The sequence below is a fragment of the Pongo pygmaeus genome, chromosome 13, assembly GCF_028885625.2.
Source record: "Pongo pygmaeus isolate AG05252 chromosome 13, NHGRI_mPonPyg2-v2.0_pri, whole genome shotgun sequence".
NCBI lineage: Eukaryota > Metazoa > Chordata > Mammalia > Primates > Hominidae > Pongo > Pongo pygmaeus.
Genome location: NC_072386.2, coordinates 38,180,254 through 38,197,035, shown reverse-complemented (window position 1 = coordinate 38,197,035; position 16,782 = coordinate 38,180,254). Strand labels below are relative to the sequence as shown.

Genomic DNA, 16,782 nt, shown 5'->3' with positions numbered 1-16,782 from the left:
CCAATTTCATCCATGTCCCTACAAAGGACATGAACTCATCATTTTTTATGGCTGCATAGTATTCCATGGTGTATATGTGCCACATTTTCTTAATCCAGTCTGTCATTGTTGGACATTTGGGTTGGTTCCAAGTCTTTGCTATTGTTACATGGTGTTTATGGAAAGTTTAATTCTTATAAAGCACAAGAGTTCTAACTGGATTGTTGAGAAACTGCTTTAATGCTATTTATTACTATTACCTTAATTTTTCTGATCTTGGATCTTGACTGATGATGCACTCAATTTATTTAAATGTGGAGTTGAGCTCTAAGACTCCTGTAACTTAGAATGATGTTTTGAATGGTCTGAATATTGTTCATTAAGTACATTTTGCTCAAAGGAAAATACCGTAGTCCACCTCTGACAGTTTAGTATTATTATTTTTTTGAGATGGAGTCCTGCTCTGTTGTCCAGGCTGGAGTGCAGTGGCATGATCTTGGCTCACTGCAAACCTCTGCCCCCCAGGTTCAAGCAATTCTCCTGCCTCAGCCTCCCGAGTAGCTGGGATTACAGGTGCCTGCCACCACACCTGGCTAATTTTTGTATTTTTAGTAGAGACAGGGTTTTCACCATGTTAGCCAGGCTGGTGTCGAATTCCTGACCTCAAGTGATCCACCCGCCTTGGCCTCCCAAAGTGCAGGGATTACAGGTGTGAGCCACCAGGCCCGGCCTTTTTTTTTTTTTCCCTCTCTTTTTTTGAGACAGAGTCTCACTCTGTCTTCCAGGCTGGAGTGCAGTGGTGCAATTTGGGCTCACTGAAACCTCTGCCTTCCAAGGTCAGGCGATTCTCATGCCTCAGCCTCCCGAGTAGCTGGGACTAACAGGCGCACCCCACCACGCCTGGCTAATGTTTATTTTTATTTTTATTTATTTTTTGAGATGGAGTTTCTCTTTTTCACCCAGGCTAGAGTGAAGTGCAGCCATCTCCACTCACTGCAGCTTCTGCCCCCTGGGTTCAAGTGATTCTCCTGCCTCAGCCTCCCGAGTAGCTGGAATTATAGGCGCCCCCCACCACGCTCAGCTAATTTTTTAATTGTTGTAGAGATGGGGTTTCGCCATGGTGGCTAGGCTGGTCTCGAACTCCTGACCTCAGGTGATCCACCCACCTCCACCTCCCAAAGTGCTAAGATTATAGGTGTGAGCCACCGTGCCCAGCCTAATTTTTATATTTTTAGTAGAGACAGGGTTTCACCATGTTGGGCACACTGGTCTCAAACTTAAGACCTCAGGTGATCCACTTGCCTTGGCCCCCCAAAGTGCTAGGATTACAGGCATGAGCCATCGTGCCCGGCCCCAGTTTAATTATCCTTAATAGAATATGAGAAGATTATAGTTGTGTTACAAATGAATTGATGCTGTTAACTTGTACTTTTGCTTTTACCAGCTGACAAGATGATAAAAGCAGCCTTCTTCTCAGAATGACAATATGATTATAAATCTAGCTGGGAAGTGTGCTAGTTGATGATTGTTAACTCAAGGAGATATTCATTTTTGTCAGGATAAAGTATTTTATTTTATTGATATCTTTCCCCTCCCTCTTCTAGGAAATACAGTAGCAGCCATGATAGAAGACAAAGGACCAAGAGTGACAGACTACTTTGTTGTAGCTGGTCTCACTGACACATCTACTCTTTTGGATCAAGAAATAAATCGTTTAGATACTAAGTCAACTGGACCTAAAGCTCCAATTACAGACATTGCCGTTATTATCAAATCAGCTGGAGAAACAGTACCTGAAGGTTACACCTGTGTAGAAGCCACTCCATCAGCTCTCCAAGCAAACTTGAACTATGGAAGTCTGAAAAGCCCAGAACTTTTCCTCTGTTATAAGAGAGGGAGAGATAAACCACCGCTTACAGATATTGGGTATGGTGACTTATTTTCTTTGCTATAGTGAAGGAATAAAATTTATTTAAGGGCCGTGGAAGTAGGAATTTGAAATCCTTGATAGTTTTATTATTACTGATAGTTTATTATTATTGATAGTTTTATGGTTACTTCAGGATTCATTATAGTAATTTATTACATGCCAGTATCCACCCTTACTGAATTTCTTTGCATTGCCTTGAATTGTTAGATCATTTGCTTTCAAAAGAATATTGAAATGAAGACATTAGACCCTAAAGTGTCATTTTGTTTCTGTTGTACTTATCAAGTAAGATTATTAATTAAACACAATAGAACGAGAAGCTATAATAAAGACACTATCATTTTAAGGAGTTGCTTGGGTTATGTAATGAGTTTTTGTGAAGACCTGTACTTGTTTAACTAAAGAGCAGTCCTATTTTAAATACAGTTGTACTGTGTGGCTTTCAATGCTGGGAGGAGGGTGTTTACAGATAAGTGCTACAGTTTTCATGAAGTATCTAGTATCTAGTCTACCAGTGAAGGACATTCTTTTTAGTAAATGCCTGCAAAGGTCCACCCTTTCCCCAAATGGCTACCTTGACTCTTCTGTAAAAAGGATGTGCTTTTAGAATACCTATAATACTTTACCATATATACATGTGATGTATTGGGGTGTTTTGTTTATTATCATTACCATTACTAAAATATATTATAGATATTTGGGAACATCCTGGCAAGTATTTTAGGATCAGCTTGTCTATTTATACAAAATGTGTAGTAGGAATTTTGATAGAGATTACATTAACTTTAGATTAATCTGCAGAGTATTGTCATCTTTACAATATTAAATTATTCGGCTTGTGAACGTGGAATGTTTTCCATTCGTTTAGGTCTTCTTTAATTTCTTTCAGCAACATTGTGTATTTTTTAAATCTGATTAATTTTATTTCTAGGTATTCTATTCTTTTGGATTCTATTATAAATAGTGTTGTTTTCTTAATTTTTGGATTGTTTGTTGCTGGTGTATACAAATAGCTGATTTTTGTGTGCTAATCTTGCACTTTGCAACTTTGCCGCATTTATTAGTTCTAATAACTTGTGGGTTCTTCGGGATTTTTTTAAATATATAGGATCATGTCATCTGCAAATAGAAATAGTTTTACTCCTTCCTTTGCGGTTTGGATGCTTTGTGTGTGTGTGTGTGTGTGTGTGTGTGTGTGTGTGTGTGTGTGTGTGTGTGTGTAATTACTCTGGCTAGAACTTTTAGTATGTTGAATAGCAGTGGTGAAAGCAGGCATCTTGTCTCATTCCTGATTTTAGGTGGAAAGCTTTCAGTCTTTTACTATTGAGTATGGTGTTAACTGTAAATATTCCTTAAATACCATTTATCATGTTGAGGAAATTTTCTTCTATTCCTAGTTTTCTGGGAAATTTTATCATGAAAGTGTGTTAAATTTTGTCAAATGCCTTTTGTTAATTGAGATGATCATGTACTTTTTCTTCCTTTGTTCTCTTAGTGTCATGTATTACATTGATTTTCTTTTGTTGAATCTTTCTTTTAATATAACTATGATACCATACCTTAAAAAATGATTAATTCCTTAATATCATCACATATCCAAATTTTTCTAATTCATGAAGCCTTTTTTCCTTTTGTTTTAACACTTGGTTGCTGGTTGTTCTCTTTTTATTGTTGTGGTTGTTTTTTGTTTGTTTGTTTTTGAGACAGAGTCTCGCTTCGTTGCCCAGGCTGGAGTGCAGTGGCGCGATCTTGACTCACTGCAACCACCACCTCCCGGGTTCAAGTGATTCTCCTGCCTCAGCCTCTTGAGTAGCTAGGATTACAGGCGTGCACCACTATGCCCGGCTAATTTTTGTATTTTTAGTAATGGAGACGGGGTTTCACCATATTGGCAAGGCTGGTCTTGAACTCCTGACCTTAGGGGATCTGCCTCCCAAAGTGCTGGGGTTACAAGCATGAGTTGCCACACCTGGCCGCTGATTGTTCTCTTTATAGTTGTTCAGGTATTAAGGGGTAGCCATTTGACCACCACTTGTTACGCTCATCACCCACTCTTGTTGCATTAGAGCTCTGGTGAAATTGTTATAAAGGTCCTCATATTCCATAGAAGTTGGAATCCACGAAGGAGTGTGTAACAACTCAGGCTGAAAAAGAGAAAAAAAAAAAAGTTTAAAAAGTCCTCATTTTCAAATTTTTAAAACCAAAGGATGATTTGTCTTTATATTATCTTACTTGACCTTTATGCAGCATTCGTTTAACTCCTTTAGTATTGTCCATCCTGTTTAGCTACTATAGTTTTCCTTCAAGTCAGTATAGTTAGGATGGTGATCTTTCAGCTTTATCGGGTCATTGAGCATATGAGCCAGGTTAGAAAGACAGGGTTCAGAAATGATTGGGAATTGGAGTAATAAAGGCTCCCCCACCTCCGCCCCCCCAGAAGCTTGGCTTTAAGGGAACAGGAAGATAGTTAAGGGCCTAACTATTCAAATTGTAGCCCATGGACCAGTATTATCCAAAAGACCTGGAAGCTTGTTAGAAACTCAGAAACTTAGGCACTATTCCAAACCTACTGAATCACAATCTGTATTTTGGTCCAGTGTGGTGGCTTACACCTGTAATCCCAACGCTTTGGGAGGCTGAGGTGGGAGGAGGATTGCTTGAGGCCAGGAGTTCACAAAAAATAAAAATAAAAATGAGCAAGGACCTGGTGTGGTGGTTCACGCCTGTAATCCCAGCACTTTGGGAGGCGGAGGCAAGCCGATCACTTGTGGTCAGGAGTTCAAGACCAGCCTGTCCGACATGGTGAAACCCCCTCTCTACTAAAAAAATACAAAAATTAGTTGGGCATGGTGGCGAGTGCCTGTAGTTCCTGCCACTCGGGAGGCTGAGGCAGGAGAATCACTTGAACCCAGGAGGTGGAGGTTGCAGTGAGCCAAGATTGCGTCACTGGGCTCCAGCCTGGGCAACAGAGTGAAAATCCTTCTCAAGACAAAAAAAAGAAAAAAAAAAAGAAAAGAAAAATTAGCGAGGTGTGGTGGCATGGCATGCACATGTAGTCCTAGCTACTCAGAAGGCTGAGGTGGGAGGATCACTGGAGCCCAGGAGTGGCTCTGATTGTGCCACTGTAGCACTCCAGCATGGGCAACAGAGCAAAAGACCCTGTCTCAGAAGAAAAAAAAAATCTATTTTTAACAAAATTTTTAACAATGGTTTTTTACCATTTTTAACAAAAATTTTTAACAAAATCTATTTTTAACAAAATTTTAAACAATGGTTTAAAATACCTAGAGGGTGAAGATATATGAATTCCAGGGTTATTTTTTAACCTTCCTCTCAGGGAATAACCTAGAACATTTTCATATTGAAGGAAGAAATCAGTGCAGAAGGAAGGGTAGGAAATATAGGAAAAAGAGGAGATATTTTGTAGAATAAAATTATTGAAGGGATGATGTTGACAGTATAGGTGAATGGATTAGCTTTTAGTGGAAGGGACGGGCCTGCCTGCTTGCCTTCCTGCCTTCCTTCCTTCCTTCCTTCCTTCCTCCCTTCCTCCCTTCCTCCCTTCTTCCCTTCCTTCCTTTTTTTTTTTTTTTTTTTTTGACAGAGTCTCGCTCTGTCCAGGCTGGAGTGCAGTGGTGCGATCTGGGCTCACTGCAACCTCCGCCTCTTGGGTTCAAGCAATTCTCTGCCTCAGCCTCCCTAGTAGCTGGGATTATAGGCACCCACCACCACGCCCAGCTAACTTTTGTATTTTTAGTAGAGACGGGGTTTCACCATGTTGGCCAGGCTGGTCTTGAACTCCTGACCTCGTGATCCACCTGCCTCTGCCTCCCAAAGTGTTGAGGTTACAGGCATGAGCCCCTGTGCCCCCCCGGAAGGGGCTTTTCCTTTGAGAAGAAGAAAGTAAGTTAAAATGGGTGTAAACACAGAGTATTGGTTGCAGTGGAGTGACATTAATGATTTTATTGTTCTGTTTTTTTTTCTCTATGGTTTCCTTAAGAACATAGGTAATATATATCCTTGAGGATGTAGGATAAAATTGTGGTAACCTCCATGTTAGTTGAAGGGAAACCAGCCAGGTACTTATTTTGTGTTCCAGCATTCACTGTTCCCTCTTTTAGGCATCTTTTTTTAATTAAAAACATTGTTTTTTTATATATAAAAATAAGGAGAATTTTTTTGAGACAGTGTCTCACTGTGGTTGCTCAGGCTGCAGTGCAATGGTGCGATCACAGCTTACTGCAGCCTCCGCCTTCTGGGCTCAGGTGGTCCTCCCACCTCAGCCTCCCGAGTAGCTGGGACTACAGGCAAGCACCACCATACCTGGCTAAGTTTTTGTAGTTTTTGTAGAGGTGGGGTTTCGCATGTTGCCCAGGCTAGTCTTGAGCTCCTGGACTCAAGCAATCTGCTCACTTCGGCCTCCCAAAGTGCTGAGATTACAGGAGTGAGCCACTGTGCCGGGCCAGTCATCTGTTAGAGTCCATCTTTTGACAAGCCCACCTGCCCCTTCTCCCATACAGTCATAACTGAAAGATGTGAATCTCTGAAAGATTGTTGTTGCCTGTGGTACAACTCAAAAATGAAATGATGACTTACGTAATTATATGTAGGTACTTTCAGATTGCAAGTGGCTTTTTCATACACATCTTGCAGTTCCTAAGGCTTCTAATTTTTGTTACAGTAGTTTATTGATATAGGTTTGCTAGAGTGTATGGTTGTCCTTAAGCTAATCATGATGGTTAATATTTCTCTCCAGATCAAATAATTGTTAATGTTTGGTGACTTAAATGTTTTGGCCTGTTCTCCTCACTTTCCCCCGACTCTTTCCTCGCTCTAGTGTGAAGGGGTTTGGAAAACCTATTAGCTTCTGTATTTACAGTAGGAAAGCCTATTAGCTACTGGAAATACAGGCACCCATCTCATTAAATTTAACACAAAACACTGTTGCTAAACTTTTGTCTTTTTTACTGTTTTATAAACTGAGATGAGGTATTTATAAAAATAGTACTTTTCTCTAGAAAAGATGTTAAGTTAAAATATGTAAAATCTGATATTCCCATACAAATATCATATATACTATAAAGTACAATCATGTATCACTTAATGATGGGAATACATTCTGAGAAATGTGTTCTATGGCGATTTTGTCATTGTGTGAACATGGTAGAGTGTACATACACAAACCTAGGTGGCGTAGCTTACTACATATACAACTATAGCCTATTTTTCTTGGCTGCAAACCTGTACAGCATGTTACTGGGGTAATAGATACTGTAGGCAACTTACACAGTGGTGAGTATATGTATATCTAAACATAGAAAAGGTACAGTAAAATCTGGCATAAAAAATAAGTCACACCTATATAGGGCACTTACCATGAATGGACCTTGCAGGACTGGAAGTTGCTCTAGGTGAGTCAGTGAGTGAGTGTTGAGTGAATATGAAGGCCTAGGACATTACTGTACACTACTATAGACTTCAGTAAATTAACTTTAGCTTATTATAACCTTTTTACTTTATAAACTTTTAAAGTTTTTGTTAATTTTTTTGATTCTTTTGTAATAATAGTTTAAAACTTACCATCAGCTGTACAAAAATATTTTTCTTTCTGTAAATCCTTATTTTATTTTTTTTCTATTTTAAAATTTTATTTTAAAAATTTATTCTTTTATTTTTTTTTTTTTTTGAGACAGGGTCTCACTTTGTTGCCCAGGCTGGAGTGCAGTGGCATAGTCTAGGCTCACTGCAGCCTCCACCTCCTGGGCTCAGGCGATAATCCTTTCACCTCAGCTTCCTGAGTAGCTGAAGTACAAGTGCATGCCACCACTCCTGGCTAATTTTCTTTTTGTAGAGATGGGGTTTTGCCATGTTGCCCAGGCTGGTCTGGAACTCCTGAGCTGAAGTGATCTGCTTGCCTCGGCCTCCCAAAGTGCTGGGATTACAGGCATGTGCCACCATGCCTGGCAAAAATTTAAAACAAAAACAAAAACAAAAACGGGGTCTTGCCTTGTTGCCCAGGCTAGCATTGCACTCCTCGGCTCAAGTGATCCTTCTCCTGCCTCAGCCTGCTGAATAGCTGGCACTAGCTTGGTTTTTAAACTTTATTTTTGGTTTTTCTTTTCTTTTTCTTTTTTTCTTCTCTTTTTTTTTTTGAGACAGAGTCTCACTCTGTCTCCCAGGCTGGAGTGCAGTGGTATGATTGGGGCTCACTACAATCTCTGCTTCCTGGGTTCAGGTGATTCTCCTGCCTCAACCTCCCGAGTAGCTGCAATTACAGACATCTGCCACCACACCTGGCTAATTTTTTTTTATTTTCAGTAGAGACAGGGTTTCACCATATTAGCCAGGCTGCTTTTGAACTCCTGACCTCAAGTGATCCACCCATCTTGACCTCCCAAAGTGCTAGGATTACAGGCATGAGCCACTGCCTCTGACCAGTTTTTATTTTCTTATTTTGAAATTTTTTTGCAAAGATGAGGTCCTCCTGTGTTGCCCAGGCTGTTCTTGAACTCCTGGCCTCAAGCAATTCTGCATTGGCCCCTCAAAGTACTGGGATTATAGATATGAACTACTGTGCCTGGATTTTTTTTTTTTAACTGTTTAAACTAATTTGTTAAAAATTAAGATAAAAAGACACATGTTAGCCTAGCCCTACAGAGTCAGGATCATCACTATCTCTGCCTTCCACCGCCACATCTTGTCCCACTGGAAGGTCTTCAGGGGCAGTAACCCACATAGAGCTGTCTTCTATGATAAGAGTGCCTTCTGGAATACCTCCTGAAGGACCTGCCTGAGACTGTTTTACAGTTAACTTTTTTTGTAAGTAGGAATATACTCTAAAGTAATGATAAAAGGTATAGTATTGTAAATACTAGGTGATAAGAATTTCTCAGCTCCATTATAATCTATGGCACCACCATAGTATATGCAGTCTGTGCTTGCATCATCATTATGTGGTGCATGACTGTATAGTATAATTTAAACAGGGCAGTATGTTATCTTATATATCAGATGCATTTCTTTTTTCTTTCTTTCTTTTTTTTTTTTTTGAGACAGAGTTTCGCTCTTGTTGCTCAGGCCGGAGTGCAATGGCCCGATCTTGGCTCACTTCCGCACCCCCCTGCCCCCACCCCCGCCAGTAGCTGGGACTACAGGCACCTGCCACCATGCCTGGCTAATTTTTTATTTTTAGTAGAGATGGTGTTTTTCCATGTTGGTCAGGCTGCTCGCGAACTCCCAACCTCAGGTGATCCGCCCACTTCTGTCTCCCAAAGTGCTAGGATTACAGGTGTGAGCCACTGCGCCCACCCAGATGCATTTCTTGAGACACAGAATCATAGACCATACGACGTTCTTATTTTCTTCCCTTTCTCAGATTCATTGGCTTTCAACTGATTTGTTTCTCCAGCTCTTTTGTTTTTTGAGAAATTTCAAACATATGAAAAGTTTATAAACTATTATAATAAACACAAGTATCCTTTTCTCCTAGATGATAGACTGTAGAATAATGAACAATATACTTGTCACCTACAAATTGACATTTTTTTTCATTTGTTTGCTAAGCTAATTGAAAGGAAGCAGGAGCCAGTGTGCCTAGCCTATTTCTTTCTCTTAAACAAAATGTAGATACTCTATGCCCTATTTTGTACTTTGCCTTTTTCAACTAAGAGTATGTACTGGCAATCACTCTGTATCTGAATATAAGATCTTTCTCATTTTTTGTGTGTGACTGTATAATACTTATTTGTGTGCATGTATTTACTTTATTCAACGAAACCTCTACTGATGGACATTTGGGTTGTTCTCAGTTTTGTGCTATTAAAAGAATGCTTTGATGAATAAATGTGCCTTTATTGTTATGTATTTGTGGAGGTATGTTTTCAGGTAGATCCTAGAAAAAATTGCTGGATTAAAAGATAAATGTGTAAATAATTTTGTTAAATGTTACTAAAGTTTTCTTTATTGTGTTTGTACCATTTTATATTCTGCCATATATGTGTTTTTTTTAATGCACATCCCATCAACAAAGTATGTGGTCTGACTTTTATATTTTTTGTCAATCTCACAGAGATTAATGGTGTATCAGAGTAATTTCATTGAGGTTAATCATTGCTCCATAAGTTTAAGGGGCAATTTTCTTTTTTCTTTTGCTTATACTATAAACAGATTTTTAATCTTTCTTTACCTTGATTTTTTTAAAGGAAATTTTTTATATGTTAGGAAGATGAGCTTTTTGTGAAATAAGTTGCCAAGTATTTTCTTCAGTCAGTTTGTCTTTTATCTTGGCTTATGGTGTTCATTGTCATGTAACGTTTATTTTATGTAGTTTATTTTTCTACTCCCATATTTTATTGCTACTGGGTTTTGAGTCATAGTCTTTTCCCACTGCTAGGTATACTTTTAGCACTAGTATGATTTAATTCCTTATGTTTAGATCTGTGATCCACCGGGGGATCCCCTTCTGGTGTGCAGTGTGAAGTATAGACAGAATTTTATTTTTTTCCAAATAATATTTTTTTCCAAATAACAATCCAGTTATCTAAGTCCTGATTATTACATTTAAAAATCCATTCTTCCCTTAGTATATTGAGAAATTACCTTCATGATATACTAGATTTTTCTTCTGTTTCATTGTCTTTCTGTTCACTTCCTTGCTAATACTCCCCTGATTTAAATATAGAGGCTTTATAGTACATTTTAATATTAGTTGGGCTTTAACAGCTTTATGGAGATACAATTCACATGTCATACAGTTTACTTACTTAAAGTGTACAATTCAATGGTTTTTAGTATTGTTTACAGAGTTATGCAGCTACCACCACAATTAATTTTAGAACATTTTCATCACCCTAAAAAGAAACCCCATACCCATTAGCAGTTACTGTTTAGTATTCTTTCCCACCTTCTGCCCCTAGGTAACTATTAATCTACTTTCTGTCTGTATAGATTTGCCTATTCTGGACATTTCTTAAAAACTGAATCACTGTATGTGGTCTTTGTGACTTTTTTTTTTTTTTTCACTTAACATGTTTAGCTGCTTGTGCTTTTGGTGTCATATCTAAGAAGGCTTTGTCTAACCTAAGGTCACAAAGATTTATTTCTGTTTTTCAAAGAGTGCTATAGTTCTTACATTGATTTTGATCCATTTTTAGTTTTCTGATGAGTAGTATAAGGGAGGGGTCCAGCTTCATGCTTTTGCAGGTGGATATCCAATTATTACAACACTACTTATTGAAAAGACTATTCCTTCCTGATTGCATTGTCTTGGCACTCTTGTTGAAATCAATTGACTGCAAATATAAGGGCTTAATTTTGGACTCTCCATTTTATTCTGTTGATCTATATGTTTATTCTTATGCCAGTATATTGCACTGATTACTGTAGATGTGTAGTAGTTTTGAAGTAGAGAAGTGTGAGTCCTCCAACTTTCTTCTTTTTCCAGATTGCTTTGACAAGAAAAAACAAAAGCAGCTGGGATTTTAAATAGGAATTGCATTGAATTTATTGATCTATTTGAGGGTATTGCCAAAGGCAGCTGGAATTTAGATAGGAATTGCATTGACTTTATTAATCTATTTGGGGGTATTGCCATCTTATCAATTTTCATTAATTCATTTTTCAGTTTTCATTAATCAAATTAATTCAATTTTCATTAATCTATTTGAGGGTATTGCCATCATTGTCTTTTTGGCCATAAGCATGAGATGTCTTATTTATTCAGCTCTTTAATTTCTTTAAATAACGTTTTATAGTTTTCAGAGGATTTTTAAAGCTAAAAAATTGACAAATTATGAAGCGAATTTTTATGAAAACATCTGAATATTTGGTGAAACTTCTAGGGATTGACCTGAAGATGTTTGTGGTGTTGCCCCTTTTTTTTTTCATATGTTTCTTGTAATAAGCAATACAAAATCAAGTTGTTCAATCCTGTTTACACTTCTTAAATTATGTTTTGGCTTTTGAAAAATAGTTTAGAAACTTGTAGTTCCCAAAAGAATAATTTTAATTTTGGTTTCTAGTGAAGATTTGGGAAACAATAGGAGAGACCAAAAAAATTTTCTTTGGTTTCAAGAAGAAAACCAGCATTAACCTGAAATGCATGTACGATATATATGTACATATGTATGTGTGTATGCATGTATCTATATCTATTTCTTCCCCTTCCTGCCATGCAGAGTTCTATATGAAGGGAAAGAACGGCTTATTCCAGGATGTGAAGTGATCCTAGCCACACCCTATGGTCGCTGTGCCAATGTCAACAATAGTTCAACTACTTCACAAAGAATCTTTATCACTTATCGAAGGGCTCCTCCAGTTCGACCCCAGAATTCCTTGGCTGTAACTGATATCTGTGTTATTGTAACCAGTAAAGGAGAAACTCCTCCTCATACCTTCTGCAAAGTTGACAAAAACTTAAATTGTGGAATGGTAAGAATAAAGTTTTCATCTTTAAAGTTTCATATGAAAACAAAAAGGGATACGTTTTGGATTCCTGTTTACTGTTGGGTATATACTCACATTTTATATTTTCATGATGCTTGTTTTTATTGTTTCCTAATTTTTATGATTTATAATAATTTTTAAAATCCTATCCCATGATTTATAATAATTTCATCTTTAAGTCAGAGATATTTTTGAGAGAGTAAATCCTAATATTGTCTGTATTACATTAACAAAGGTTTTATTCACTTTTGGATTTCAGTGGTGTCTTCAGGGACAACTGTGGGGTTAGAGTGGGTAGAAGCTCTCCTTACATTCATTCATTCATTCATTCGTTTGTTTTTTTATTTTTTTGAGACAGGGTCTTGCTTTGTCGCCCAGGCTGGAGTACAGTGGTGTGATCACAGCTCACTGCAGCCTTGACCCCCACACCAGGCTCAAGTGATCTTCCCACCTTAGCCTCCCGAGTAGCTGGGACTACAGGATAGTAGAGACAGGGTTTCATCATGTTGGCCAGGCTGGTCTTGAACTCTTGACCTTAAGTGATCCACCTCCCTTGGCCTCCCAAAGTGTTAGAATTACAGGCGTGAGCCACCATGCCCGGCCTGTTTTTGTTTTTGAGACAGGGTCTCCTTAAGTTACCCAGGATGCTCCTGAACTCTAGGGCTCAAGAGAAAATATTGCTGTTTTGCATACTTTTTTTTTTCAGACGGAGTCTCGCTCTGTCGCCCAGGCTGGAGTGCAGTGGCGCGATCTTGGCTCACTGCAACCTCCACCTCCCAGGTTCAAGTGATTCTCCTGCCTCAGCCTCCCAAGTAGCTGGGGCTATAGGCGTGTGCCACTATAGCTACTTTTGTATTTTTAGTAGAGGTGGGGTTTCACCATGTTGGTTGGCTCGGATGGTCTTGATCTCTTGACCTCGTCATCTGCCTGCCTGGGCCTCCCAAAGTGCTGGGATTACAGGCGCAAGGCACCACACCCAATCCATGCATACTTACTGTTTAAAGAAAATGAACATAAATGTTTGATTCATAGTTTTTAAAGACTACAGCTTACTTTTGGTTCAGATTTACTTTGAAAAATATCTTCAGGTCAAACTAATATTAGCTTAATGTTGTATAAGCAGAGATGACAAATGCACCCAGAACAATTAGTGAAGACAGGGTTGCCTCTGGAGGTGATGACCTCATAGTCCTCCAGTGACCCCAGTCTTCCCCAGTTTGGGCTCCAGTGCACACTCCGTTTTGTGCTGTGTCTTACAAGAAGGGGCAATCTCTGAGTGATTGCGAAATTCTAAATCTTTTGAAATGGCCTTCATATCAGTTTGATTTTTGTAGCATTGTTTTCTTACTCTCTTCTTTTATTTTAGTGTTCTGAACTTCATGCTTTGCTGTATTTTATACTGCATAGTTCATTATATAAACATGTTTTAAATAGACTCTTCTCAGTAAATAATAAGAATCTTTAGTTGATATCCAACAAAATCAATTTCTTTTCACTCTTTTGTCTTTTTATAAACCTAATTTGTGTTTTACAGTGGGGTTCCAGCGTGTTTCTGTGTTATAAGAAGTCTGTACCTGCTTCAAATGCAATAGCATATAAGGCTGGTAAGTGAGTTAAAAAAAATTGTCTCAATTGCTGTAGTTATTGGTGCATATTAACATTTGGCTAAAAGAGACAAAGTATGCTCCCTTATGTAGTTTGTAGAATTGATCTATTCATAAAATTATCTATAATTTTAGCATATAAAGATATGTGCTTTCTTAAATACATTACATATACAAGATATATTAATACCCCACCAAACATGCTGTTAATTTAATTTAAACATTTATCCAAAGCAAACATATGTGGAATAAACATTCAAGCTTTTGGTCTATGTTAATAGACTTAACAGTATAATGGAAATTGCTTACTCTCTGACCTTTTATATTTTGGCAATCAGAAAGGTGTCAAACTGCATCTTTACTTCTTATATTTCCTTCTCTTATCTCTTTGTGTCTGATTTGAAACCACATGTTACTTGCCATGAAAGGTGGACTTGCTTCCTTTCTCCTTTGTTGCAAAGAATCAGCTATATGGAGGAGAGGAGGGCCTGAGAAACTTTTCTGCCATGAAGTGTTTGAGAAATCTATCGCCACATTCTTACTGCACATTAAAGTGTCAAGGGCTGTAAAGATTTAAGTGTCACGTCTTCATTCCACTGGTATGGTGGGATAAAAACTGAAAATACAGGTATGCTCCAGTTGTAAATAGAAAAGATACTGGAATACTTCTTTGTGAAAAGAAGCAGTGCTAATTACTTTTTGATTATGCACAGTTCTTTAAATAAAGTTTTACTTCAGGGAAGTCAGGCAAATTCATATCCAAAAAAATCGTGATTTTCATAAAAACATTCATACTAATGAACCAAACCATTTAATTTATAATATAAAAATAATGGCAACAACTAACGTATAAAATTCAGTATCATTTTAAAATCTGATGCTATAGTCTGGGCATGGTGGCTCACGCCTGTAATCCCAGCACTTTGGGAGACTGAGGTGGGCAGATCGCTTGAGGCCAGGAGTTTGAGACCAGCCTGGCCAACATGGTGAAACCCCGTCTCTACTAAAAATACAAAAATTAGCCGGGCGTGGTGGCACGCATCTGTAGTCCCAGCTACTTGGGAGGCTGAGGCACGAGAATTGCTTGAACCCAGGAGGCGGAGGTTGCAGTGAGCCGAGATCACACCACTGCACTCCAGCCTGGGTGACAAAGCAAGATTCTGTCTCAAAAAAAAAAAAAAAAAAAAAAGAAAGTGATACTGTTAATATTGCTGTAATATGTTGATTGTGTGTGATGTCCTATTTTTTTGTTGGTGGTGGTGGTGGTGGTGGAGGAAAGGTATCACTTAAAAAACTTATAGAAAGAAGCTGTACCAAAGTATTCAGTTATTTGATATGAGACACTTATTTTAGAATAGTTTTAGATACTGAACTTGGGCTCAAAATTCTACTACTGATTTTGAAGTTTTTCACTTAGAGATGGTCTATATGTTGATGACCTTAGAGGTTAATGAACTGATGCCATGTAGCTAATTTATTCTGAGGGGCTTTATTGTGGTTCTCAAAGTGTCACTTGCTCCTACTTTCTGAGTCTCACGTACTCTGTACTTAGTCACAGTAACGTACTCTGTACTTAGTCACAGTGTTTCTGTCTCGTTTACTTTTCATGTTGCATGCCTTTTACACTGCTTCTCTCTTAAGATGAGTTTAGGGGCTGTGATAATTTCTGTTGCCTCAGCATTATTTCATAACACTTGTCTCTTCCCTGAATTTTTCACAGAAGACTAACTGAAATAGTTGGTAAATTTTTCTGTATGTTTCTTACCATTTTCTACAAGGTGTTGGCATGTGTAGAAGAAAATACATTAAGATTGGTGATCAAGATTGGTTGAATGGAATCTCAACTAGTATATTAATACATTTTTATGTTACAATGAACTATAAATTCATGGGTAAAATATCAGGGGTAAACTTATTTTAGTTTCTGTTATAGCAAGAGGGAAATCAATTTTAAAATACCACACAAGTATTGCCATGAAATTTGGCATTAAAATATTCCATTAATACCTATCATATGCAATTTATGGAAAAGTAACTATTTAAAAAATTTATTGTTGTCTCATTCTTCAAAAGGTTTAATTTTTAGATATCCAGAAGAGGACTATGAGTCATTTCCACTCTCAGAATCAGATGTACCTCTTTTCTGCCTTCCTATGGGAGCTACTATTGAGTGCTGGGATCCTGAAACCAAATATCCACTTCCAGTTTTTTCAACTTTTGTCTTGACAGGTTCTTCAGCCAAAAAGGTATGTTTTTGCCTCATTGATTAAACACATTTTGTCCATGTTTTTATTTCATAAAAAGGTTAATACAAGTTTTATTTGAATGTTAGGATTATTTGGACATGATACATTTTGGTTTAAATTTACGCTGTCATCCCCAAGGTGAGAAATCAACATGAAAATTGCTATCAGGATATTGATACCTCTGGAACTTCTACAGAAGCAAAGATAAAGTCTCTCTGGATAGACACCTTCAAAACCCAGGTGTCAAGATGAGATGATTATGACAGATCAAGGATATAGGTACCATAGAAAGAATCAACAGACACAATTAAAAAGCAGGGTTAGACCCTGAAGACATTGAAATGACAGAATGACAATATAAAGGATGTTATAAATTAAAATATCATTGAGATGACTTAAGAACTAATGGAGGGGCTCAAAATATCAAGGAAGGAACAGGATATTTTGAAAAATGAATAGATTGGGAAAAGAATCAAGTGCTTAGAAATGAAAAATATGGTCCTTAAAATTAAAAATTCAGTGAGTGGGTTAAACAGCAGAGATAAGGCCAGGTGCGGTGGCTCACGCCTGCAATTCCAGC

General features: G+C 37.9%; 1 protein-coding gene across 4 annotated transcripts in view; it reads left to right on the top strand.

The window, feature by feature from the left end:
* DENND4C (DENN domain containing 4C) overlaps nt 1-16,782 on the top strand; it is a 140,646-nt gene that overhangs the window by 41,063 nt on the left and 82,801 nt on the right. For 3 of the 4 annotated variants that reach the window (XM_054502081.2, XM_054502083.2, XM_054502082.1), the window contains 4 exons: nt 1,584-1,905; nt 12,085-12,337; nt 13,887-13,956; nt 16,030-16,202. In XM_054502081.2, coding sequence (XP_054358056.1) covers nt 1,601-1,905; nt 12,085-12,337; nt 13,887-13,956; nt 16,030-16,202 — 801 coding nt within the window. In that variant the 5' untranslated portion in view covers nt 1,584-1,600. Of the gene's footprint in view, nt 1-1,583; nt 1,906-12,084; nt 12,338-13,886; nt 13,957-16,029; nt 16,203-16,782 lie in introns of those variants that run through there. The other variant, XM_054502086.2, reaches the window with a different exon arrangement.